General features: G+C 43.1%; 1 protein-coding gene across 6 annotated transcripts in view; it reads right to left on the bottom strand.

Annotated features, from left to right (window-relative positions):
* B3GNTL1 (UDP-GlcNAc:betaGal beta-1,3-N-acetylglucosaminyltransferase like 1) overlaps window positions 1–21,223 on the bottom strand; it is a 108,224-nt gene extending 87,001 nt beyond the window's left edge. For all 6 annotated transcript variants that reach the window (XM_029210937.1, XM_029210939.1, XM_029210938.1 and 3 more), the window contains exons 1-4: window positions 21,017–21,223; window positions 19,406–19,522; window positions 19,206–19,305; window positions 871–935 (exon numbers count right to left, since the gene is read on the bottom strand). In XM_029210937.1, coding sequence (XP_029066770.1) covers window positions 871–935; window positions 19,206–19,305; window positions 19,406–19,522; window positions 21,017–21,079 — 345 coding nt within the window. In that variant the 5' untranslated portion in view covers window positions 21,080–21,223. The remainder of the gene's footprint in view (window positions 1–870; window positions 936–19,205; window positions 19,306–19,405; window positions 19,523–21,016) is intronic.
* Between the last annotated feature and the right edge of the window lie 5,196 nt (window positions 21,224–26,419).

Here is a 26,419-nt window from a genome sequence, read left to right as displayed (position 1 = left end):
TACATAAATCATTTTCAGAATTTCAAGGATACCTAGAAGTGAAATTCAGGGTCAAGGGCACAAGCATTTTTTTTTTTTTTTTTTTTGCGGTACGCGGGCCTCTCACCGTTGTGGCCTCTCCCGTTGCGGAGCACAGGCTCCAGACGCGCAGGCTCAGCAGCCATGGCTCACGGGCCCAGCCGCTCTGCGGCATGTGGGATCTTCCTGGACCGGGGCACAAACCCGTGTCCCCTGCATCGGCAGGCACACTCTCAACCACTACGCCACCGGGGAAGCCCGGGCACAAGCATTTTTAAAGTTCTTAATACAAAATGCAAAATTATGCTGTCAATGCTACCAGTTCACATTGCATTTCCAAACACTGAGTATCTACATTTGTAGAGAACTTTGTTAATTTGATTTTTAAAAGTAGTGTCTCAGTTAATTTAATTTGTGTTTGATCACAAACGATGTAACATTTTTTAAAGGTCATTGTTTGCATGTCTACCTCTGAGGGTATCAACTCCTGTCCTTTCCTATTTATCTACCACTCATTTTTCTTTGTGTTTTCTCACCAACTTGCATGAGTTACTTCTATTTAAGGTTATTAATCTTTTAAGCATTGTATTTGTCAAGACCTTCCTAGCTTATCTTCACTTTGTTTATATGTTTCTCTGCTGTGCAATTTTGTGTTTATATGTAACCCTATTTATCAAAAATCAGTTCCCTCATTAGGTGCTACAGCAATTAAACAGCAACAACTTATCAACCTTAAAGGCCGATTGTAACGTATTAGAACAATGATTTTCAAGAACCACACTAAAATGTAATACCTCTTAATTATTCGAAACATATAGTCACACATTTTAAATAAAACAAAGAGTTACTTACCGAATCCAAAAAGCAAAGGTAAGATCCTGAGCTCTGTGCTATGGCTTGATTTTTAGAATATCCGACTGTTTAAAGAAGAAAAGGAAAAGCTCTTTTAGAATTCAATTTTCAATGGATTCTGTTTCATAAAATTCAATGTGATGCACACAGTAGGAAAGCTAGGAACATTCTGCACCACCAACTAAAAAATCAGGCCTCTTTAGAAGAAACTGATGGAGTAAGTATAATGATAAGAGACGACAGTCCACCCAGTACCAGTGTTAAAGCAGGATGTGCTCACAGGAGGAAAATAAAGTCAGCAAACATTTATCCAGTACAGCACTAAGCTAAACCCTGGGGAATACTTTTAAAAAACAAAATTACAATGTCCCTGAATGGAATGACTTGAGAAGAACTGGCAGGAACACTTTCTATAAAGTCTCTGTTGATAAAAGTCACGATATGGTTACCCGGCAGTTGGGGCCACATACACACGTGCGATCAGCTGGTAGAAGTTCACTGGACTGGACACTTCGTGGGCAGTTACCTGAACACATATTTCAGTGATGAGGTACAGGCCCTGTCAGTGTCCACTGTTCCTGCACATACTGGGACCCCCAGCTCTTCCGGGAGGTACAGACCCTACTTCACCAAGACATGATCGGCACAAGAACCTCTCTTGGGATGGAAAATATACCAGGCGTATGAAAATACACAGGGAGGATGGACAATCGTGGCCGCACGCGGCGTGGGTGCCCCTTGCACTGCCGAGCACAGGGAGCAGGCACCACGTGGGGACGGCACACGGAGCACAAAGGCAGCAGATTCACCTGCGCACCTGGAAATCAGGGAAGCGGTTTCCCTTGGGGAGGGGGGCTCCTGGGCCGGTGATGTCGCTCTTCATCAGGGTGCTGGCTGCACGGTGTGTTCAGTTTGTGAAAATTAATTGAGCTGTACAAAGATGATAGGTGTACTTTTCTGTATGGATATTATATCTTAAGAAATGTTTTAGAATCCTTGCCTTCAGAGATTAGACCTGAGTTGGAAGGAGAGGTAACTGACAACCTATATTAAATGCCAAATGAACGGTGGGAAGCTCTAGGGAGGCTTATGGAGAGAAGACGAGACCACGGCAGAGGGGGCCAGAGAGATGACGCGAGTTTACATTGAGAGAATGGGGTTCCAAGTGATGAACTGGGCAGTGAGCAGCATGGGGAGAACCGGCAGCTTTCAAGGGAGGGCAGCCAGGATAAGCCTTCCGAATAAGGAACAGAGCGCAGAAATGAACACACAGCAAGCTCGGTCTACATGCTGAGGGCGGGGCAGGTTAGAGGAGGCACTTAGTCCAAAAGAGGGGACCAAGGGGCCTTCGAGGGGCACAATTCCCACCTTCCCTAGAAAGGAAATTCTGGTGCCTGAATCGTATTACAGAGACACTTAGATTTGGTGCCACTGAGGAAAGTCGCACAAAGCAGAACAGGTGTGGGCAGAGTTAAAACAATAAATCCCTCTTACTCAGAGCTGAGACAACCCGAAAAATGTTGGTCCCAGGGGACACCAGCAAAGTGTCTGCCCCAGGCCTCACCCCAGGTGCTCCCCAGTTTTCCGCTGTAAGGGGAACAGGAAGAGAAGGCAGGTCCCTCCTGTTACTCAGCCACTTTCTGGAACAAACCACACTGCAACCAGAAGTAAGGACCCTGGCCCTCATGCAGGGCCTCAAAGGGTGTGACCTAGAGCAGTGCCTTTGGCTGTTTTCACATGAGGTAGCACCTTAATTTCCAGCATTAATCCTAGAGCTTGGCCAACCCAAACCAGTTAGCAGGACACTCACAGATTTCAAAGAACCACAGGTATAACAAGCAAGAGAAGGAAATGCACACAAGGGGAGACAGGGGCCTGGCTCCTGACCCCTGGGGATGGATTAGCAACTATAGGTAAATCTCCATCATCACCACAAAGCAAGGCAGGCCCAGAGAAAAAAGCTCATGGAATCAAAACGAAAAATGGGAAAAGACACACTGAAATTAACAGGAGCTGTGTTTAAAAAGTGGTTTTATTAGCGTTGGGTTTTAGAAGGGGAAATATCAAACCCAAGAATTTGGTTAATGAAGGAAAATGCATCTACTAAGGAAGCTGAAAGTTTCTCACGATGAATCTTGTGTTTGGCAAAGATAAGGAATTTGCTTTAATATTATTGCCTTGAAAAGTCAAATGTTTGTGCCAGGGCCTGATGTTTGGGGAGGTCTGTCCCTTTGTGAGGGGAGTCGGTTGTCATGGCCACAGCAGGAAAAACTCCCGCCTCGGTGCGATATTAACATTCCTTACTCTTGGAGAGAAGAGGGTGGGATTGTGTTTTATTTCAATTTTAGCAAGTGACCACATTATTAAGAAATGTTTTGCTCTATTATGATATGAAATAATAGTAAATGAATCTTAACCCAATTTAAATACCCAACACTCCTGAAAATAGACACTTTGGATCTACATTATCCAATAGTCGATATAACATTTCCTATTTAAGAAAATATTGTTCTAGGAAAATATGTCCTTTCTGACATAATCCAAATTAACTGTTTTATTATGTGTAACACAGGATTCCCATGAATTCGCTTGCTTTATCCAACTTCAGTGAGACAGCAGAATCATTTCTTCACAATGTTACAATTTACTTTTTTATTATTTATAGAATACATACAAATATGATATGGCTCAAGTTATATCTACTCTTTAAAAAGTGTTTTATGAATGATAAAACTTGCTTTTAAAGTGGAGATTAGACAAGCAATTGCAAGTCATCAAAATGCCTTTAAATTACTTTTGTTCAACTATGGAAGATGCGAAACATCTTAATTAAAGAATATTTTGAAAGGTTGCTCATAGTAGTTTCAAAAACCACCATTTGTTTACACACATTTCAGAAGCAGGTTGAAATGGATGTCGCACAATAACTGATGTATAAAAAATTTTCTATTTCAAACAGACTAAAGATAATGAAAACAAGAAATAATTCGGGGGAAGATACTAAAAATATGCATGAGATGGAGGAGGAGGAAGACAATAACAGAACAGCTGCTAAGACTTCTCAAGGGCCCACCGTGTGTGGCCTCCTCTGGAACCTGGCACACATCAGCTTGTCTTAAGCCCTCCCGACACCCACACGGGCACCTACTGCTACAGCCTGTTCACAAAGAAGGAAACGGAGGCGCGGGGTGGGTGCAGTGGACCCAACCCTGCAGCGGCTCCAGAGTCCCCTCGCTCGAGCACCTGCCCCGTCGCCCATCCTCGGCACCTCAGAGGCTGCACCAGAAGGCAGGACCATGTGCTGCCCTCACCCACCACAAGGCACCTCTGCGTGGGGTCACTGTGCGATGTCAGAGAACACGGTCTTTCCACAGGAACCTTCTAAAATAGCAGGGAAAAGCCTTTCTTCTTTTAAAAGACCAAGATTTTAAAATTATTTCTGATTCAACATTTTTTTCTAAAATATTTTAGACAATTTTCTGCTTTCCCAAGTAGAGCGCACTGGCTGCTGTTTGTGAGGAACGCAAGGCAGGGCAGGGGAGCAGTTTCTGGGAGAGAAGTCTCTGCTTCGTTCTCTGAAGCCCAACTATTTCTTAGCCCATTTTCACCAACATCCACCCTCTACCTGCCCCCCTTCCAAAAAAAAAAAAAATGCTGGCAGGAAGCTGCAAAAGGTAAAGTGAAGGGCACCTGCCCTGGCTGCCCTCGGTGGAAGGAGATGCACTTAAGCCCCTCGTGGAGAAGCACACTATCTTACTTGAGGGCCAGTGTTCAGAGATGCTTAAATCTGTTTGAGGACGGGCCCCAGAGAGCTCCGATCCCAGCTGTGCCATCGAGGGGGGCAGTGTGAACTCTGAGTAGATCAAGACTCAGGCGAGACCCACGTGAGCTTGCAAGGTGCACAAGCAAGAATCAGCAAGTGAGACCCACTGAGTCCCCCGACCACCCAACACCAGCAGAAAAGAGCAGAGAGAAAGCGGGAAGATGAGAAGGGGTCTTGGAGGACAAGAGGCATCTAGAAAGAGTAGAACTGTCTCTCCCGCTCACACCTCTCCCCTGAGAGCTACCTTGAATGCTTCAATCCTATGCCACAACCCTACTGACCCACCCACCCACCTATAAAGGATCTGAGTAGCTGCGAGCCTTTGTTTTGGCAAGTCACCCGCTGGGTCCGAACAGGATCTCATAGCCGAGCTAACACCCCCCTGGATCTCATCTGAGGGGTATTCCAGAGGGATCTCAAACCTTCAGCTGTGTCGGGAGCTACAAGGTTCCCTTAAGACCAAGCTCACTATGGAGGTGAAGCTACACCATTCCTGAGGATTTTAAAGGAGTGGTTCTCAACCCTGGATGCGCTTCAGTATGTTTTGGGAAGCTTTTACAAGCCGCATGCCATGGTTGCACCCCAGACCGATTACACGAGAACATCTTAGGGTAGGACTCAGGCATCAGGATTCTTAAAGCCTCTCCAGGCAATTCTAACATGCTACCAAAGTTGAGGACTACTTTTTAAAGAAAGACATGACTCCTAAAACCTATAGGAACCTGTCCACCAGCCCGTCATCTGCCCTGCCTCTACCTTCAACCCCACCAGCCACGGTCTCACCATCTGTCCCGCCTCCACTTTCAGCTCCAGCAATGTGTGCAGGCATATTGTTTTCAAGTCTTATATGAAAACTGTAAAGTCAAACTACTGGAAGCACACTAGATTACAATTAAAGCTCAAAGTGCAAAGCGAACCATTTTTACAGAAACAGAGGATGAATGAAGAAACATCCACAACTTGGCCCAGCATCATGAAATTTCAAAACTCAAAACATAAAGAGAAAAATCTTAGACACTTTCAGAAAAGATGCCTTTAAAATAACAAGAATCAGACTTACATAAGATTTCTTACTAGAATCAGGGGATACCAGAAGATAATGAAGCAACTCCTCCAAAATTCTAAGGAAAATTATTTTGCACCTAGAATTCTATACCCAGACAAACTGCCAATTGAGTATAAGTACAAAATAAAGACATTTTTAGACATGTAAATACTCTAAATATTTTACCATCCACATACTGGATATGAAAAAATTACTTGAAGAAGTACTTAAGAGAAATTAAAAAGGAACATAATTAAGAAGAAAATTAGGGGCTTCCCTGGTGGTGCAGTGGTTGAAAGTCTGCCTGCCAATGCAGAGGACACAGGTTCGTGTCCTGGTCCGGGAAGATCCCACATGCCACGGAGCTGCTAGGCCCGTGAGCCATGGCCGCTGAGCCTGCACGTCCGGAGCCTGTGCTCCACAACGGGAGAGGCCACAACAGTGAGAGGCCTGCGTATCGCAGAAAAAAAAAAAAAAAAAAAAAAAAAAAAAAAAAAATGAAAAAAAATAAAAAGAGAAGTAAAAAAAAAAAAACCCAAACAATGGTGCATGCGTATACAGTAGAAGGGAATAAAGCAGAAGATTTTTTAAAGGCTCCATAGATTCTGACACCTGGGAATCCCCTCAGTGTGCAGCACGGGGTTAGCAGCAGATTTATTTCAGTTCCTCCTCCAAGTCTAATCCACTAGGTGGTCTGCAGTGAATAACACTTACTTAAAAAACCATTAGTGCTGTTTTTGCAAGGTTTAAGCTGTTGGAATCAACTAAGTCAAGTACATAAAACAACAAGAGTTACAGAACAGAATGTAAAGATTATAAGCCCTGACAATATAGATATATTATGACAAACCAAAACTCTGAGGGGGGAAAAAAGAGAAAGGGAAGTGTGAAGAACCTACAGTGGGCTAAATGTTTCCTCTTTCATAGCAAGTATCAACTGACACTGTGAGTTAAATAAATCCAGTAGGAACTAAAAAACACTGGTTGCTCCTAGGGCGTGGAGCTTTTACATTTCATTGCAGACCTTTCTGTATGCCTGAATTTTCTTTTTTTTTTTTAACCACAAACTGGTATTAAAAAAGAAATCTGTAATTAGTCAAAGTAGACATTTATTCGTGAAAATAAGTAAACAGTTTTCCTGCTATCTAAATGCAAGCTGTGAGGCTAGTTTACATGGGAGCTTGAGACAAAAGTGGGCTGAATTGTTCTACACAGTTATTGCTCTCATGAAGTTACATCAGCAAGTCCGAGACCTTCTGTTCTCACCCCTGAGCCAGACATGCAACCCACACAAAAAACTACAGACCAATGTTCCATATGTATATAGACGTAAAAATCCTTAAGAAAACCGAATAATTGCACTGTATGAAAATACTATAGTGTTATGGCTGGTTAGTTCTGGCACTGCAAGAGTGGTTCACTGTTAAGAAAAATACTAATATAATTTACTACAATAAAAATGTTAGGAGAAAAAAATAGGCAGTCACCTTAACAGATAACTAAAAGACATCTAATAAATTCTACACTGACGCCTCTTTTTTTTTTTCTGGCTGCACCATGCAGCACATGGGATCTTAGATCTCCATCAGGGATCAAACCCACGTCCCCAGCATTGGAAGTGCAGAGTCTTAACCGCTGGACCAACAGGGAAGTCCCTGATGCCTCATTTTATGAAGGCTTACTAAATTAGAAATATCAAGTTACCTTGATAAAGGTATCTATCAGAAAGCAATAGTAAATGTCATACTTTTAGCACTGAAACACTACAAACATTCCCACTAAGCCAGCACAATAAAAGGATTCATTAATGTGATTCCACATTGTTCTTCTACCCTCCCCCAAAATATATGAAAAATAAAGAATAAATTAGAAATAAAGAAACAAAATTATAATATTTATTCAGGATTAGATTACCTAAATAGAAAATCTGAGATAATGTGAAAAACTATTAGCGTTGGACAAGACAGGGAACCAGTGAAACTGGTAGTCTACCCTCTCTACCCAAGTCCAACACTAGAAACAAAAGGAGATCATAGACTCTGAACTTCCGATTTAAAAACTGCAAGAACCTCGAGAGGAGACAGAAGGAGGTTGTACCCTGACGTGGAAGGAAACCCAAATACCACAGTCCAGAGGCTCGCTTGGCAAGAACTTCTGGATTGTGTTCTTTCCTCCACCCGCCACTGTGTGGGGAGCTGACTGCCCGTCCCTCCCTCCATCGCTGTGAAGCAAAAGAACAGCAGGTTCAGGAGGCAGCACCAGGACTGGGAGAAGCTGTTCCCACAAATACAGAAGACGGCCATTTCAGGCCTCCTCCTTCTCTTCTCCCTGTCCACTCCAAAAAGGAAAGAAATTGCACGGAACACAGGGAGATGGAAGGATGAACAGAAGGAAGGGAAGCGGGGGGTGGGGGGTGGGCAAAAGCAGAACAGGCAGGTTACCTAAGGGGCAAGCTCACCTGTATGGGGAGGTGCTCTGGGGGCAGCAAGTAGGGACTAAAGGAAGGATAATAAAGCTTGTGATGAAATTTCTTCATCACAGGATCCACCAGCCAACACTCAAACATGCCAGATAAGGACATACAAAAGGTAAAAGAATTCATCGCCAGTAGACCATCACTGCAAGAAGTGTTTTAAAAAGTCCAGGCAGAAGGAAAATCATAGAAGACGGAAATCTGGCTCTACACAAAGAAATGAAGAGCACTGAAAACTAACTATATGAGTAAATGAGTAATTTTCTTTCTTATTATTTAAATCTCTTAAAAAGATGACTGACTGTTTAAACTAAGTTAATACCAACGTTTGTGGGGTTTATGGTACATGTAAAAGTAGAATGCATGACAACAACAGCAAAAAAGGTAAGAGGGGAGAGAAGGACATGTACTGTCATGAGGTTCTCACACTATATGTGAAGTTGTACACACATTTGAGGGGCGGAATTGGTAAGTTGACAGTATATTCTGTAAACTCCAAATCAACCACTAACAAGGCAATAAAGGAATTATAGCTAATAAGCCAACAAAGGAGATAAAATAGAACCAAAAGAAATTTTGATTGGAGCTGGCCTGACAGCACAAGTTCCACAGACTGCTTGCCAGCAAAACTGGTAAAAATAATTTTTTAATAATTTAATTTTAAAAAATTATTTTTAAAATAATTTTTTAAAAATTATTTTTAAAAACCCCAACCATTTACAGTCTCTGGAAATGGCCCTAACACACAGCAAATGAAAAAAATATTTATTCAAGAAAATCTACTAAAACTTAGTAATAGTGAGGGTCTAGGTATGTGAGCCAAGACCTGCTCCTTCCCTCCCCCAAGAAGGAAACTCCACCCCAGACAGGTACAGCCAAAAATACAGGGTTCCCTCTTCTGCTAGGCCCGTCAGAAAGCTATTTTTCTGGGAGAGATAGGGCATCAGCATTTCTCATCCTGACTCCAGGTACCTGTTGCTGAGGCTGAGTCCTAGGCAAGTGCAGTTGGAAAGTGGGGCTCCCTTCTCCCACTCAGCCCCCATGCTGGGATGGACTCTCTGTCTACACTGGGAATGGTATCACCAAGAATACTGGGGACCCAAATGCCCTTGCCCTAGTTTATGGGGTGGGGGTTCCATACTGAGAGAGACATGGGGTTACTGCCCACCCCGCTTCATCTCCAACAGGGTGTGAAGTTCAAGCCCTAGGGTACACCCAAAACAGTGGTGAGAGGCAGTTGGTAAAGGAGATTGGTAGATTCACTGGCAATATAGGCTAAACTGTGGGACGACCAGTTTGCTAGACATAAACGGGTAAGAGACAGCTGAGAAGAGCCCTCCTGGTGTCAGAACAAACTTTAAACAATGACCTCAAGAACTATTCCTTTGAAGGAATATGGATTCACTTGTATTATTCTTATATAGCAATTTATGCTCTTAGGTATTGTTGAAAACAGTAAAGCAGTCAGCAATAAGTGGAGCTTGACAGCTGGGTGTGGTCAGAGAGAGAGAGGCCAGTCCACACCACTGCCACCTCAGGGTGACTGTGGGTGGGTACACCCAGCGCTGTATTCCTGAGAGAGATCATTAGAGGTTTCACACTGCAAGGGCAGGGGAGCAGACTTTACTAAAATTATCTAACCAGTCAATATACAAGCAAACAAGTCAATAATAATAACAAGCCTAGTCGGAGTGGGGGGGACCAGTACCCAGAGTTACTATAATATATTATCTAATATGTCCAGTTTCCAACAAAAATTAGGAGACATGCAAAGAAACAAGAAAGCATTACCCAGACACCGAATAAAAAGAAGGCCCAGAAACTTCTAGTGAGAACATCACGGTGTCTGATTTAACAAAGACCTCAAAGTAACCATTATAAATATGTTCAAAGACCTAAAGGAAACCGTAATTAAAGAAGCAAAGAAAGGTATGAAGACAATGTCATATCAAATCAAGAGTATCAATAAAGAGACAGAAATTATTTAAAAGGACCAACTGGAAATTCTAGAGCTGAAAAGTATAACACTCTAACTAAAAAATACCCTGGAGGAACACAACAGGATATTTGAATCGGCAGAAAAATTAGCAAACTTGATGGATAAAAATAATGCAATCTGAAGAACAGAGAGAAAAAAGAATGAAGAAAAATAAACACGACCTCAGAGAAATCTGAAATACTGTTAAAGACACTAATATATGCATAACAGTAGTACCAAAAGAAAAGGAGAGAGCAACAAGCACAAAAAATATTCAAAGATATGGTGGCTAAAATCTTTCCAAATGCAGTGAAAAACATTAATCTACACATTCAAGAAGCTCAAAAAACTCCAAGGAGGATAAACTCAACAGATTCACAACTAGATACATCATAGTAAAAACACTGAAAGCCAAAAACAGGGAGAAAATCTTAAAAGAGACAAGGGAAAAGAAAGGAAATCTCAATAAGATTAACAGTTGACTTTTCAGTGCAAACAATGGAGGCCAGAAGGCAGTGGGATAACACATTCAAAGAACTCAAAGAAAAAACTGTTAACCAAGAATCCTATATCCAGCAAAACTATCTTTCAAAAATAAAGGAGAAATTAAGACATTCCAAATAAACAAACACTGAGAGAAACTGTTGTTGATTCACCTTACAAGAGATACTAAAGGAAGTTCTTTAGATTAAAGAGATTGACCCCAAGTGATTCCAGGGAGTATTTCAAATCCATGAAAGAAAAAAAGACAGCACCAGTAAAGTAACTGTTAATTATAAAAGACAATATAAATGCATATTTCTTCTCCTTTCTTCTGCTAACTGAAGTAGCAGTAGTAAAAAGAAATAAAAATTGTATAAAACAATATGTAACAACCCAATCAAAAAATGGGTGGGGGCTTCCCTGGTGGCGCAGCGGTTGAGAGTTCACCTGCCAATGCAAGGGACATGGGTTTGTGCCCCGGTCCAGGAAGATCCCACATGCCATGGAGCGGCTGGGCCCGTGAGCCATGGCCGCTGAGCCTGCGCGTCCAGAGCCTGTGCTCCGCAATGGGAAAGGCCACAACAGTGAGAGGACTGCGTACCGCAAAAAAAAAAAAAAAAAATCTACAAACAATAAATGCTGGAGAGGGTGTGGAAAAAAGGGAACCCTCCTACACCGTTGGTGGGAATGTAAATTGATACAGCCACTACGGAGAACAGTATGGCAATTTCTTTAAAAACTAAACATAGAGCTACCATATGATCCAGCGATCCCACTCCTGGGCATATATCTGGAGAAAACCATAATTTGAAAGGATACATGCACCCCAGTGTTCACTACAGCACTATTTACAATAGCCAGGACATGGAAATAACCTATATGTCCATCGACAGAGGAATGGATAAAGAAGATATGGTACATATATACCATGGAATATTTCTCAGTCATAAAAAAGAATGAAATAATGCCATTTGCAGCAACATGGATGGACCTAGAGACTGTCATACAGAGTGAAGTAAGTCAGAAAGAGAAAAACCAATATTGTATATTAATGCATATATGTGGAATCCAGAGAAATGATACAGGTGAACCAGTCTGCAAGGCAGAAATAGAGACACAGATGTAGAGAACAAATGTATGGACACCAAGGAGGGAAAGCAGGGGATGGGGGGTGGGATGAATTGGGAGACTGGGACTGACATATATACAATAATATGTATAAAACAGATAACTAATAAGAACCTACTGTATAGCACACGGAACTCCACTTCACTGTACAGCAGAAACTAACACAACATTGTAAAACAACTATACCCCAATTTTTAAAAAATGGTACAAACGAACCTATTTACAAAACTGAAATTGAGTCACAGATGTAGAAAACAAACTTATGGAAGGGGGAGTATATATTGGGAGATTGGGACTGACATACACACACTACTATATATAAAAGATAACTAATAAGAACCTACTGTATAGCACAGGGAACTCTATTCAGTGCCCTGTAATTACCTACATGGGAATGGAGTCTAGAAGAGAGTGGATATATGTATATGTATGGCTGATTCAGTTTGCTGTACAGCAGAAACTAACACAACATTGTAAATCAACTATACTCCAATAAGAAATTAATTAAAAAAACAATATGTAAGTAATGTATTATTGGGTCTATAACATATAGAAACTCTGAATCTGGCAAAACTATCCTTCAAAAATGGAGAAATCAACACATTTGCAGATAAACAAAAGCTGAGGGAGATATTCCCTAACAGATCTGCCCTACAAGAAATGCTAACAGGAGTCCTTCCCGCTCTAATGAGAACACTAGACAGTAACTTGAAACCATACAAACAAATGAAAAACACTGATGAAGATTACTATGTAGCTAAATATAAAAGCCAGTATTATTTTACTTTCAGTTTGTATTTTTCCCATATGATTTAAAAAACACATTAAACAATGATTATAAACCTATGTTAATGGGCAAATAATAAAGATGTAATTTGTGACAAAAATGATATAAAGTGGGAGGTACAGAGCTGTACAGGAGCAGAGCTTTATACACTATTAAAGTTAAGTTGATGTTAATTCAAATTAGATTGTTATAAATTTAAGATGTTAATTGTAATCCCCACAGTGATGACTAAGAAAATAACTTACAAATACACAGAATAGGAAATGAGAAGGGAATAAAAATGGCACACTGGTAATAACCAATTAAACACAAAGGAAAGCACTGATGGAGGACTGAAGAATAAAAGAGATAGACAGCATATAGAAAACAACAGCAAAATGGCAAAAGTCCTTCCTCGAAAGTAATTACTTTAAATATAAATGCTCCAATTAAAAGGCAATGATTGGCAGAATGGATTAAAAAAACACATGATACATTTAAATGCTACAGGAGATTCATCTTAGATCCAAAGGCACAAATAAGTCGAAAGTGAAATGATGGAAAAAGATATTCCATTCAACCAACAACCAAAAAAGTGCTGGAGTGATTAAACTAGTACTAGGGAAAATAAACCCTAAGTCAGAAATTGTTACAAGAAACAAAGGACACTATATATTGATGAAAGGGTCAATCAAGAAAATATAACAATTATAAAACTATACACATCTAACAAGAGAGCCCCAAAATAAATGAAGCAAAAATGAACAGAATTGAAGGGAGAAACATAATTCTACTATAGTAGTTGAATACTTCAACACCTCACTTTCAATAATAGATAGAACATCAAGACAGAAGATCAGTAAGGTAATAGAGGACTTGAACAACACTATAAACCAACAGACCTAACAGACATATACAGAACACTCTACTCAGTAACAGCATTGCATTGCATTCTTCCTAAGTGCACATGCAACATCCTCCAGGACAGACCACATGTCAGGCCACAAAACATATCTCAAAAAATTTTTAAAGACTGAAATCAGATTAAGTATCTTCTCTGACCACAATGGAATGAAACTAGAATTCAATAACGGAAGGACAAATATGTGAAAATTAAACAACCTACTCTTAAATAACCAATGGGTCAAATAAGGGAAATTAGAATATACTTAAGAGATAAATAAAAATAAAAATACAGCATACCAAAACTTACAGGATGCAGCAAAAGCAATGATCAGAGGGAAATTTATATATAAATGTCTACATAAAAGACATCTCAAGTCAACAACCTAACTTTACATGTTACGGAGCTAGAAAAAGAAGAACACATTAAACACACAGCTAGCAGAAGGAAAGAAATAATAAAGATCAGAACAGAGGTAAATGAAATAAAGACTAAAAAAACAACAGAGAAAATCAATGAAACCAAAAGTTGGTTCTTTGAAAAGATCAACAACATTGACAAACCTTTAGCTAGACTAAGAACCAATAAGCTTCAAATTACTAAAATCAAAAATGAAAGTGGGCAGACTTCCCTGATGGTCCAGTGGTTAAGACTCTGCACTTCCACTACAGGGGGTGCAGGTTCGACCCCTGGTCAGGGAACTAAGATCCCACAAGCCGTGAGGCACAGCCAAAAAAAAAAAAAAAAAAGAAAAGAAAAGAAAAAGAAAGTGGGTTCATTACTACTAAACTTAACAGAAACCTAAACAGATTATAATTGAATATTATGAACTGTATGCCAACAAATTAGATAACCTAGACGAAATGGACAATTTCTAGAAACACACTAACTCTCAAAACTAACTCAAGAAGAAGTAAAAAATCTGAACATACCTATAACAAATACAGAGATTGAATCAGTAATCAAAATCTCCCAACAACAGCAAAAAAGCCTAGGATCAGACGGTTCCACTAATGAATTCTACCAAACATTTAGATAATTAACAACAATCCTTCTCAAACCCTTCAAAAAAAAAAAATAGAAGAAAAGGAAACACTTCTTAACTCATTCTACAAAGCCAGCATTACTCTGATACTACAGTCAGACGGAGACATCAGACGAAAGGAAAACTACCTACCAATATCCCTTATGAATATCTATGTAGAAATCCTCAACAAAATACTGGCAAACTAAATCCAGCAGCATATTAGAAAGATTATACACCATGACCAAGTGGGATGTATCCCAGTAATGCAAGGGTGGTTCAACATATGAAATCAATCAGTACAATATACCACCTTAATAGAACTGAAGGAAAAAAACCTACATGATTATCTCAGTTGATGCAGAGAAAAGATTGGACAAAATCCTCTTTCATGATAAAGAAAAACACAGTCAACAAACTAGGAATTGAAGGGAACTTCCTCAGCATGATAAAGGGTATTTATAAAAATCCACAGCTAACATTATACTCAATGGTGAAACACCATACGCTTTCCCCCTAAGATCAGGATCAAGACAAGGGTGTCTCCTTTCTCCACTCCTACTAAACACTGGAAGTTCTAGCTGAAGCAATTAGGCAAGAAAAAGAAATAAGGCATCCAGTTAAAAAGGGATAAGTAAAACTATCTCAGTTGCAGATGACATGATCTTAAATATAGGAAATCCTAAAAACTCACAAAAAAACTACTAGAGCTAATAAACAAGCTCAACAAAGTTGCAGGATACAAGATCAATACACAGGAAAATCAGTTTTCCTATACACTAACAATGAACAATCTGAGAAGGAAATTAAGAAAACAATTCCATTCACACTACCATAAAAAATAATAAAGTGCTGAGGAGTTAATTTAACCAAAGAGGCAAAAGCCTTGAACATTGAAAGTTATAAAACATTGATAAAAGAAACTGAAGAAGACCTAAGACCTAAGGAAAGATATTCTGTGTTCATGAATTGGAAGACTTAATATTATTAAAGTGACAACACAACCCAGATATACAGATTCAATGCCATCCCCATCAAAATCCCAATGGTCTTTATTGCAGAAATGAAAAAACTGATCCTAAAATTCATATGAAATTGCAAAACAATTTTGAAAAAGGAAAACGAAGTTGGAAGACTCATACTTCCCGATATCAAAACCTACCACAAAGCTATGGTAATCAAAGCAGTGTGGTACTGGCATAAGAATAGAGTCCAGAAATGAACCCATTCATTTACGGTCAACTGATTTTCACAAGGGTACCGAAACTTTCAATGGAGAAAGAATAGTCTTAAACAAATGGTGTTGGAACAACTCAATATCCACATGCAAAAGAATGAAGTTATATTCTTACTTCACACCATATACAAAAATGAACTCAAAATGGAACAAAGACCTACATAAAGAGCTCAAATTATAAAACTCTTTGAAGAAAACAAAGGAGTAAATTCATGACCTTGATTAAGCAATGATTTCTTAGATAGGACACCAAAAGCACATAAAATGACAACAAAAATCAATTGGATTTTATCAAAATTACAATTTTTGTGCATCAAAGATTATTCTCAGGAGAGTGAAAAGACAATCCAAAGTATGGGAGAAAATATTTGCAAATCATATATCTGATAAGGGTCTAGTATCCAGAATATAAAAAGAACTCTTACAGCTCAACAACAAAAACGCAAACAATCCAATTTTAAAATGGTCAAAGGACTTGGATAGACATTTCTCCAAAGAAGATATACAAATGGACAACAAGCACACAAAAAGAGGCTCAATATCATTAGTCACTAGAGAAATGCAAATGAAAACCACAATGAAGGGCTTCCCTGGTGGTGCAGTGGTTGAGAGTCCGCCTGACGATACAGGGGACATGGGTTCGTGCCCTGGTCCGGGAAGATCCCACATGCCGCGGAGCGGCTAGGCCCGTGAGCCATGGCCACTGAGCCTGTGCGTCCGGAGCCTGTGCTCAGCAACAGGAGAGGCCACAACGGTGAGAGGCCCGTGTACCACAAAAAAAAAAAAAAAAAAAAAAAAAAAACACAATGAAAAACCATTTCACACTCACTAGGATGGCTATAATTAAAAAGAACACAGAAAATAAGAAGTGTTGGTAAGGATGTAGAGAAACTGGAGTCCTCATACATGGTTGGTGGCAATGTAAAATGGTGCAACTGATGTGGAAAATAGTTTGGCAGTTCCTCAATATGCTGAACATAGAATTACAATATGACCCAGCAATTCAACTACGAGGTATATACCCAAAGGAACTGAAAACCTATGTTGAAACAAAAATTTGTACACAAATGTTTATACTAGCGCTCTTCACAACAGCCAAAAGGTAGAACAACCCAAATGTCCCTCAGCTGATGAATGGATAAACAAAATATGGTACATCTATACAATTAAATATTGGGTTGGCCAAAAAGTTCGTTTGGTTAATGAATACATTGTTCAATAAAGTTCTCGGTGCAAATGAAAAATGTCTTTCATTTTTACTTAAAACCAAATGAACTTTTTGGCCAACCCAATATTATTCTCTCGTGAAAAGGAATGAAGTACTAATATACGCCTCAACATGAACCTTAAAAACATCTTGCTACGTGAAAGAAGCCAGTCACAAAAGAACACATATTATATGACTCCATTTATACAAAATGTCTACAACAGGCAAATCTACAGACAGAAAGTAAATCAGTGGTTGCGTAGGGCTGGGGGGGGATGGGGGATGGAGGGTGATAACTAAAGGATACAGGGTTCCTTTCTGAGGTGATGAAAATGTTCTAAAATTGACTGCGGTGGTGGCTGCACACATCTGTGATCATACTACAAAACACTTGATTGTATACTTTGATGGGTGGATTGTATGGTATATAAATTGTATTTTAATAAAGCTGTTATAAAAGATATTTAATTAATCCAAAAGAAGGCAGAGGAAGAGGAAAATGGAATGAAGAATAGATGCGACTAATATAAGATAATAGCAAGAAGAGAGACTCAAACCTAACCACATCAAGAATCATATTACATGTAACTAATGTAAACATCCCAGTTAAAAGGCAGAGATTGTCAGATTGGATTTAAAAAGCACCACCATATGTTGTCTACAAGAATCTATAAGGGAGGGGGCATCCTTTAAATATAAAGACAGGAATGGGTTAAAAGACAAAATGATGGAAAAGATACACTATGCTAACACTAGTCAAAATAAAGCCAGAGCAGTTATATTAATATCAAACAATGTATATTACCAGAGGTCAGGAGGGTTATTCGTAATGATGAAGGGGTCAATTCTTCACAACAATCTCAAATATTAACAGAGTTTCAAAATACACAAAGCCAAAAATGATAGAACTACAAGGAAGAATAATAAATCTACAATTAGAGTTGGAGATTTCAATACCCTGCCTCAGTAACTGAGAACAAGTAGACCTTGTATCAGCAAGGATGCAGTAGATTTAAACAAGACTGTGCCCAACTGGACTTAATTTACATTTACAGAAAACTCCACCAACACCAGCAGATACACAACCTTCTCAAGTGCACATGGAACATTTGCCAAGATAGGCCTTATCCTGGGCTATAAAGTAAATCTTACTAAATTTAAAAGATTCAAGTCAAAAAAGTATGTTCTCTTACTTCAGAGGAATTAAATCAGAAATGAATAATAGAAAGATATCTGGGAAATCCCTCAAATATTTGGAAACTAAATACTAAATACTTCAAATAATCCATAAATCAAATAAGAAATCAATGGGGAAATTAGAAGGTATTTTGAAGCTGAATGAAAATTAAAACATAACATAGAATTCGTGGGATGTTGCTAATGCAATAGTTAGAGGGGAATTTATATCACTAAATGCCTATGCTAGAAAATGAGAAAGGTCTCAAACCAATGACTTCAGCTTTCACCTTAAGAATTACAAAAAGAGGGGCTTCCCTGGTGGCGCAGTGGTTAAGAATCTGTCTGCCAATGCAGGGGACATGGGTTTGAGCCCTAGTACAGGAAGATCCCACAGGCCACGGAGCAACTAAGCCCGTGCGCCACAACTACTGAGCCTGCGCTCTAGAGCCTGCGAGCCACAGCTACTGAGCCCGCATGCCTAGAGCCCGTGCTCCACAACAAGAGAAGCCACTGCAATGAGAAGCCCGGGCACCACAATGAAGAGTAGCCTCCACTCGCTGCAACTAGAAAAAGCCCGTGCGCAGCAACGAAGACAAAACACAGCCAAAAATAAATAAATAAATTTTAAAAATAAGAATTACAGTAAGAACCAATTAAACCCAAAGTGAGCAGAAAGAAGATAATACAATTCCGAGTCGAAATAGAAAACAGACAAAATAGGAAAAAGAAAAGCAATATAGAAAATCAATGAAACCAAAAGCTGCTTCTTTAAGAAGATTTTTTTTTAATGGACAAAAACAAATCTAATGTCACAAGAAAAGAATTTTAAAAGTTAGAGGTGACCAATAATGACCAATCACACCAGGAATGAAAACACCCAGTGGCTTTCTGTTGGGCTGAATAAGTAAAGAATGAGCAGTAGATGTACACAAATCCTTACTGAAGCATAAGAAAGCCAGGCTTACCGTGTCCTTAGTAAGTGGTATACTCAAGTATTACTCAGGATAATTTTCACCAGGATTTGAACAACAGGAAACTATTTAAGTACATAAGTCGATAAGAATAATAAACTAAACACGGTTACTGACCTCCTCGGGGAGAAGGAGAATCATGCCCTCCAATGACCACGAGGATGCCGGAACCTTCCAGCTTCTCTTTCCATTTTTCAATGATAGTCATAGACTTGTCCTGAAAGCACAAGGACGTTGGCAGGTCAGGAAACTTTCCTCCAAACAGTCAGAGGTGACTTACACTAGGGCTAAATCACCAACAGGAAGATCATAAATACCTTACTGGCATCATTAAAAATGGAAAGCTCCATGGAGCCTTCGAAGTCCTGCTGCAAAACAGACCCCAAGCACTCGTCCAGCCACGGTTCAGCATCATGGACCGGGAGGATAACAGACTGGAATTCAAAACAAAACGATTGAGAAACAAGTGTGGAAACTGAATACTCTTTCCATGGCTCTAATTTACTTCCCCATTACCATCCGCACAATGCTTATTTCCAAAGGGCAAGCACCTGACTTACAGAGTAACCCAGAATAAGGCTTCCAGGGAAAGAATATGTCCTGACAAAAAAAAAAAGGTGTCTATGCCTCCTCTCAAGATTTATTGTCTTAGATTTCCCAGAATTGGTCTTCTGGATGCTTTTGAAAAGGAAACAAAAATCTGAAAGGCATCAAAAATGTTCCCAATTCAACGGCAAATTCATGTGTTTCCCAATCAGTGGTCAGAAACATCATCGTTTTGGTTGAAACAAGCATCTGTGTATCTTGAACCCACTCATGAAATAAGTATTTTCAGTAAACCATGATGTTAGAGAAACTGCAACAAAGAAACCCTTTTAAGTACCCCCTACACTTGCTTTAACAAAGTAATGGGGGCGGGGCTGGGAAAAGGGGAGGTGACCTCCCTCCAGCTCTCTCTTCCTTTGCTCTACTCAGTTTAGGATCGTTTGGCACTGTCCTCTTCTCATAGGGCCCACATAAAACAAAAATTTATGAAGTGTACGGAGTAAAACCAGTGAATCTTGACTGCCAACAAAACAACTGATTACAGGATTTGTCTTAATTCTGTATATTACCACATTGAGCAATACAGAATACCCAAAGATAGAAGTTACAGTCGGTCTTCACCCTTGAGTTTATACCCTAACGAAGAGTGGACACATTCCCAAGTAAGACAGAAACACAGGTCATCCAGGTGTGAGCGTGTGTCTACACATGCATACACGTGCAAACATACATACATGCATATATGTACGAATTATATATCTATACAGAATACAGATATTTTAAATGCTAAATCTGAATATGGTTATGAAAAGCTCACAGATATAAGCACTGAAAATACAGCTCTGTCAAGTTCTTTACTCTGAGGATCTGATTCAACAGTGGTATCCCTTCCTGCATTTATGTTATCCACATAAATAGTTCCCTAATTTACTTACATATTTACTTTACTTTGGAATTATTTTTTAAAGGAAAGAATATTTTTACTGTTTTAAAGATCTACAATACAAAACATAATGTGAATTTCTGCCAAAGATGAGCCTTGATTAATCTCTGTTCGCACTCTTGCTGGTGCTTTAACGTTGATTTGGGCAGAGACCCTTATAGGCTGCCCAAGAGAAGAGGCGGTGGTGGTGTGGGAAATGGAGACCCAGGATGGGGAGAGGAGGGAGGGAGGGATGGAGGGGAGCGGAGCGGGGAGGAGGAGGACGGAGGAGAGAGGGACGGAGTTGAAAGGAGAGGAGAGGAGGGGACAGGAGACGACCGCAGAGTCGGGGAGACAGAGAGTCAGGGAGGGGTACTAGAGCTGAGGGGCGGGGAGGGGCGAGGAGGGACGGGGCGCCACCCCCATCCCCACCTCCCACCCCCGCCAGCCCAGCACCTACCACTTGGACGGGGGCGCGGGCCTGGCCGAGGGCGGCGACAGCCGTGTACCCGCTGGCCTGCATGGAGCGCGCTCCTCGGGCCGCCCCGCCCACTTCGGCCTACGGCGCGTGCGCGGGCGGCTCGCCGGGAGGCGGGGCCGAGGCCGGGCGCCTCCGATTGGCGCAGAGGGACGTCGATCCAGCGGGGACCTGAAGGCAGTGGAGAAGCGCGGCCTAGAGCGGCGGAAAGACAGTCCAGCCACAGCCACAGGCACAGCCCCCCCCACCCTTCACCCCGCCACAGCCACACGCACAGGCACACGCCCTCCCCCCACCCGCGCCCTGAGGGAGCTCATCTGATCTGCTTCGAGGTCCGCAGTGAAGCAAGTGTTACAGGAGTTCCTGGGTTGTGCAGAAGGTGGGGTTTGTGGGAAGACGCTGCGCTGTCCCGGTGGCTACGCCTTCCCACGTGTGTCCCTTCTCTGACCAGGAAAGGTTCTGTGTGAAGAGCAGGTGATGGTCCCCTGCACTGGCGACGGGACGCCTGAGCGGCCCCCTGTGGAGCACCGGGCCCCGGGGCCCGCGCCGCCCGGGGGCCGAGGGGACCGCCTGTCACGCGGGTGCCCCGACCCATCTGGGTCAGTGAGCACGTCATAGCCTTTACCGCCCCAAACTAATGTTAAATGCAAATCATTCTGCAAAGTAGCAATTATGATAAAGCCGAACTTCTGTTTCATGTCTTGTAAGCATCACTTCAAATGTCATTTTTCCTTAAACTGCATCAACATTTTCAAAGCCTGTTGCACAGATTGAAACGCTTAGGTCAGATGAGTAAAAATGCATCCTATCTACAAAGGATAAGGCACAAAAACAATCTGAGAATGTGTTTCCAAGGACTTGATGTGCTCCAGGGGTTGGTGTATTAGGAATAGTTTCATTTTAAGGGACTAGGTAAAAAGTCGCTTGATAGCTTCCAGAATGTGCTGTGGGCTTTGGAGCTGGACTGCCTCAGTAATCAGTGGGAGGAAGAGATAAGGGGTCCCCACGGCGTCTGGCACCTCCACAGCACATGCTATCGGAATTGGGCTTGGCTACTCCTGTCTTGCTTCCTGTACATCTCCTGCTGCCAGAAGTTTGCTTTTCACTGCCTTCCCCCTAATAAAAATTTGGCTAGAGTCTGCTTTTTGCAAACATTCAGAGTGCCAAGAGGCACTTCAGAAGTGCAGGGTTTGCTGAGATTCTTCTCTTCATGGTAGGAACATTCTCAACAGAGGGACCAGACTATGGGGCCTGACACCACCACTCCAGAGAGACACAGACATAGGGAGGATGTGGGGTAGGATGAGGAGGTGACAAAGTCATGGGCCCCTGGAGAGGAAGTGATGCAGGTCTCCCACAGCTCTTGGCTCACCCAGTGACTGACATTTTTCTTTATTTTTAAATGTTGTTTCTGCAGACTGTTGGCGTATCCTGGTTGTATTCAGAAAGCTCAGTGCCAACCGCCAGGGCCTTCAAATTTTAAAATGCCAACAGCCCTCTTACAATGTGGGTATAGGAAGCAAAGATGGGCATAGGTCTGGACTCGGCCACACTGGGCCCAAAGTCAGAATGAGTCTGCCCTGGGTGCACCCGTGAAGGGTGAGGTCAAGCTTGAATGCCAGCAGCTGGACGTTCCCCTACAGCCCACACTGCAAGACCTCCAAGCAAGTGTCCCGTCCAAGTTTCCTGAAGGGATGAACCCCAACACAGCTGCAGCTGGACCTCCACTGGGCAGTGATGCTGCTGGGAGGTCAGGAGCCACCCAGCACCATGGACGACAGTGCACTTGGACTGTCGGAGATGGGCTGCCTGTGGAGGCCGTAGTGCCCTGATAGTAAATCCATTCACGAGGGAGCAACCAGCTGTGTGACTGTGTGATGTGCACCAGTGTCCTCTTTTCTACGTTCTCATTTTTGTAAAGGCTAGTTGAGACTCACTGTGTTGAGAAGAAGCTGGAGCTGGGCTTCTTACCAGCCTTGGGAAATAATGAGGTTCCCATCACAGGAAGCATTCAGTTAACAGCTGGGCAAACATTTGGTGTGGATTTGATGGGACCATTCAAGTATCACATAGAATGTTTGTCCTGGCCTGGGTGCCGACCCCCTTAGCCCAGAAAGCAGAGACTGAGTCGGGGTCTTTGCAGTGAGGGTTTTTGTTCCCAGGAAGCTGGGGCAGGGGAGTGAGGTAGGGGAGGAGCGAGTCTGGGACCAGCATGATGCCTTGTGGGGGCCTCCATCATGGGCAATTGGAGCTGAACCCTTGGACCTTCCCAGAGCCCTGGAGAGTTGTCCACCTGAGTGTGAGGGACAGAAGCCTTACCTCCCCTGCACTTCAGGGTGGTGACTTCAGGATCCCACAGGTGGTCCCCAGCACGGGGGTGCACAGCACATTGCAGGCCAGGTGTGCAGCGGCCCTGGCTCGACTCAGAGTCAGGACCAAGAGGGTGGGAAGGGCTGATCAAAGGGCCAGAGGAGCCTGATGCGTGATCAGGAAGGCAAATGGAAACTCAAAATAGCATCACCTCCAACCACCACATTGTACAGTTAGCACACGTGGATCATTCTGAAGTGATTTAAGCAACTGCTCTTCAAATTTGGGATGACTCACAGGTGGGTGCCAGGTGCCTATGGGAGCTGCGTGCACAGCACAGGGTGTTAGCACCTGAACCCCTGTCTGTGAGTCGGACAGTGTCTGGTGAAAGGCCAGGAGAGGCCAGTCAGACATCTTCCTCCAAGATATTAACAGGAAGATGTCATCTGTGGGAGAAAGGGCTTGGATAAATTCACATCTGATAGGACTTGGAGGAGGAGTGGGGACACCAGAGGTTTTAGGGGCCACCAGCCAGTGCTGCTGGTGTCACTGTCAAAGCCGGGGCCACTGGGGCCTGGCCAGATGGTTAGTGAGGAAGCTGCCTCAGGCTGCCTTAGAAGCGGGGTGCATCGTGGGGCGGGGTCCAGCACTGGCTTTCCCCTTTTATGGGGCACAGTGAGAGTCTGGAAGATGCAAGGAGGGAAACGCCAGCCATCCCTCCCCATGAGGAGCCATCCACTCCCTCAGCCCGTGCCTGGCCTTCTGCCTCCTAGGACTGGCCCACACGGAGATGCTGCCCACTCACAGGTCACCAGGCCCAAGAGGCAGACTGGATCCTGACCCACTGATGAGGGAACAGCATCCAGCAGCCACCAAGGAATCAGTGGCCTGTATGTGAATTGGGGACAGCCATTGCCTGGCCCTCAGCACTGCCTCCCTGACCCTGAGACCTGAGGCTGGATCTCAAAGCTTCCTTAACTGGACTTTGTCGCGAGACACCCCTGCGTGGGTCTCCCATGCTCTTCCACACTCAGCTGGGCACCCTGTTACCTGGGCTGTTTTGTGAGCAGCCTTGAGGAATGAGGTCATGGTGCCCTCCAGGAGGAAGGGCGGACGTGCAGCATCTGTCTGGGCCCTGTCGTGTCACCCCCAGGGAATGGGGACTCTGGGAACCCATGCACACACGCTGATCCTGACTTCTACTGAGCTATAAACTGCTTCACTCTACCCCAGGAGCCTGTGTTTTCGGTCAGCACCTGGAGAATGTGGCCGGCCAGCCATCCTGTTAGCTTGAAATGAAGGGAAACCTCTGACCCCTTCATGGTTCTGGGCAGCGTCCTGCCCTCACAACCCCCCCTCCCCTCCAAGGACCTGGCCCTGGACCCACCAGCTTGAGGAGTCGCAGGCTATGAAAGGCAGTGAGGAAAATCAATGCATAAAGCCCCAGCATGAGGGGGCGAGTACAAACACTGACACACTTTTATCTTTTCACATTCTACTGCCTTCCCCACGGCTCACTTCCTCAGAGACCCCACTGCCCCGCTGGCCCCATCTGCACGGGATCCTCCCGCTAAGTGCTCACGGCACTGTCTCCCCCTAAGTTGTCGCCTCAGTGGGGGCAGGGACAGTCTTTTTGTCCACTGCCAACTCCCTGCGGCTGGCAGAGTCCAGAGGCCACGTGAGCCGGCTGCCGATGCAGGGCCAGGACGCGGAGGCTGAGAAGTGAGGGAGCTGGTTCCCAAGAGGGCCCAAGGGGGGCCTGAGGGAGGCCCTGGCTGGCTCTGCACACCTGCATCCAGGGCACGTCGGCCCTCAGCCCAGTGGGGAAGCAGAGTGCCCATCCCGGGCAGAGCGCACAGCCCTGCGCCCCTCTCACCAGAATCCCTGAAATCCCCGTGTTGCTTCGCTCACTCTGGGAAGGTAGGTCCGTGAAGACACTGCTCAGCTGTTCACAGGAGCCTCTGACCCAGAATAGCACAGAGGAGGGTACATGCTCAGGAAAGAAGGAAGGAAGGAAAGAATGAATGAATGCGTGCGGGACAGTCTACCAGTAATGAAATCTAGAACAGGAGACGGTGTCTACACTGGATCTAGTTAGAGTCCTAATAATGTTATCAAATAACTCAAAATTTCACATGGTCAGTGTAGAAATTGCCAAACACCAGGTGTGGTGTATTCTGTCTGGATAAACGGCAGGTTATTTTGATCAGGATGGACAGTAAAGTCAGGCGATAATTCAGGCTCTCCCGGAATTCACGTGGTGCAGTTCCAAGTCTGTGGACGTGGCTGCAAACCCCCCACCCCCACCCAGCCACATCCAGCTTCTCAGGAGTCCCACAGTGTCTGGATTCCAGCTCCTCTTAGAACTGGACTATATGACAACTCTGGGGTCATGCGGTCCCCTCCTGGGACCCACATTGGCAGCTGGGTAGGGGCTCTTCTCTCACATCCCTGCCTTGGTTCCACTGCCCAGGACAAGTGAGTGGAACATCATCAAAGCCACAGTTTGTGTGGACCCCCTCCCCGAACTGAGCCCTCTCACTGGTCACCGATGTCCGTGACTCTTTCGTCTTTCCCGAGCGGGGAGATCTCTCTGTAAGGGGACTTGGCATCGCTTTGGTACATACTGCAAAGTTTTAAAAATCTGTTAAAATGGACGAAGCCCTAAGCAAATAGGAGCGGGTTTAATTTTTTTTAAACAAACACTCAAATGCAAGAGTATTTTAGGGCAAATCTTGTCTTTTGAGGACACGTCTGGCATTTTTACACTGCCCATTGTGCTTGTTGGCATGACTGTTGAGCTTCCTGAACTAACGATACAGAAAAACAAGAAATAATAACCAGCAACACTGAGTATTGCCAGACTTGGGAGGAAAGGAGAATTGGCCCTGAAACACTGGCTCTGGCCAGTCTGTCCCAGTCTAACAATTGGTGCTCCAACCAGTGATTCAACAAATCGCAAGTTTGCAACCAGCCCACTGAGGGAGCTCCGTCTGTCCTCTGCTTGCCCACCGCAGATTGGCTGAAAGACAGTTTCTCCTGAGAAGATCCACGAATGTGCGGAGATCTGTTAAA

Source organism: Monodon monoceros, unplaced genomic scaffold, assembly GCF_005190385.1.
Source record: "Monodon monoceros isolate NGI ecotype Baffin Bay Population unplaced genomic scaffold, NGI_Narwhal_1 Super_Scaffold_9, whole genome shotgun sequence".
Taxonomy (NCBI): domain Eukaryota; kingdom Metazoa; phylum Chordata; class Mammalia; order Artiodactyla; family Monodontidae; genus Monodon; species Monodon monoceros.
Note: the sequence above shows the minus strand (reverse complement) of the source record. Positions and strands in the feature narration are given on the sequence as shown.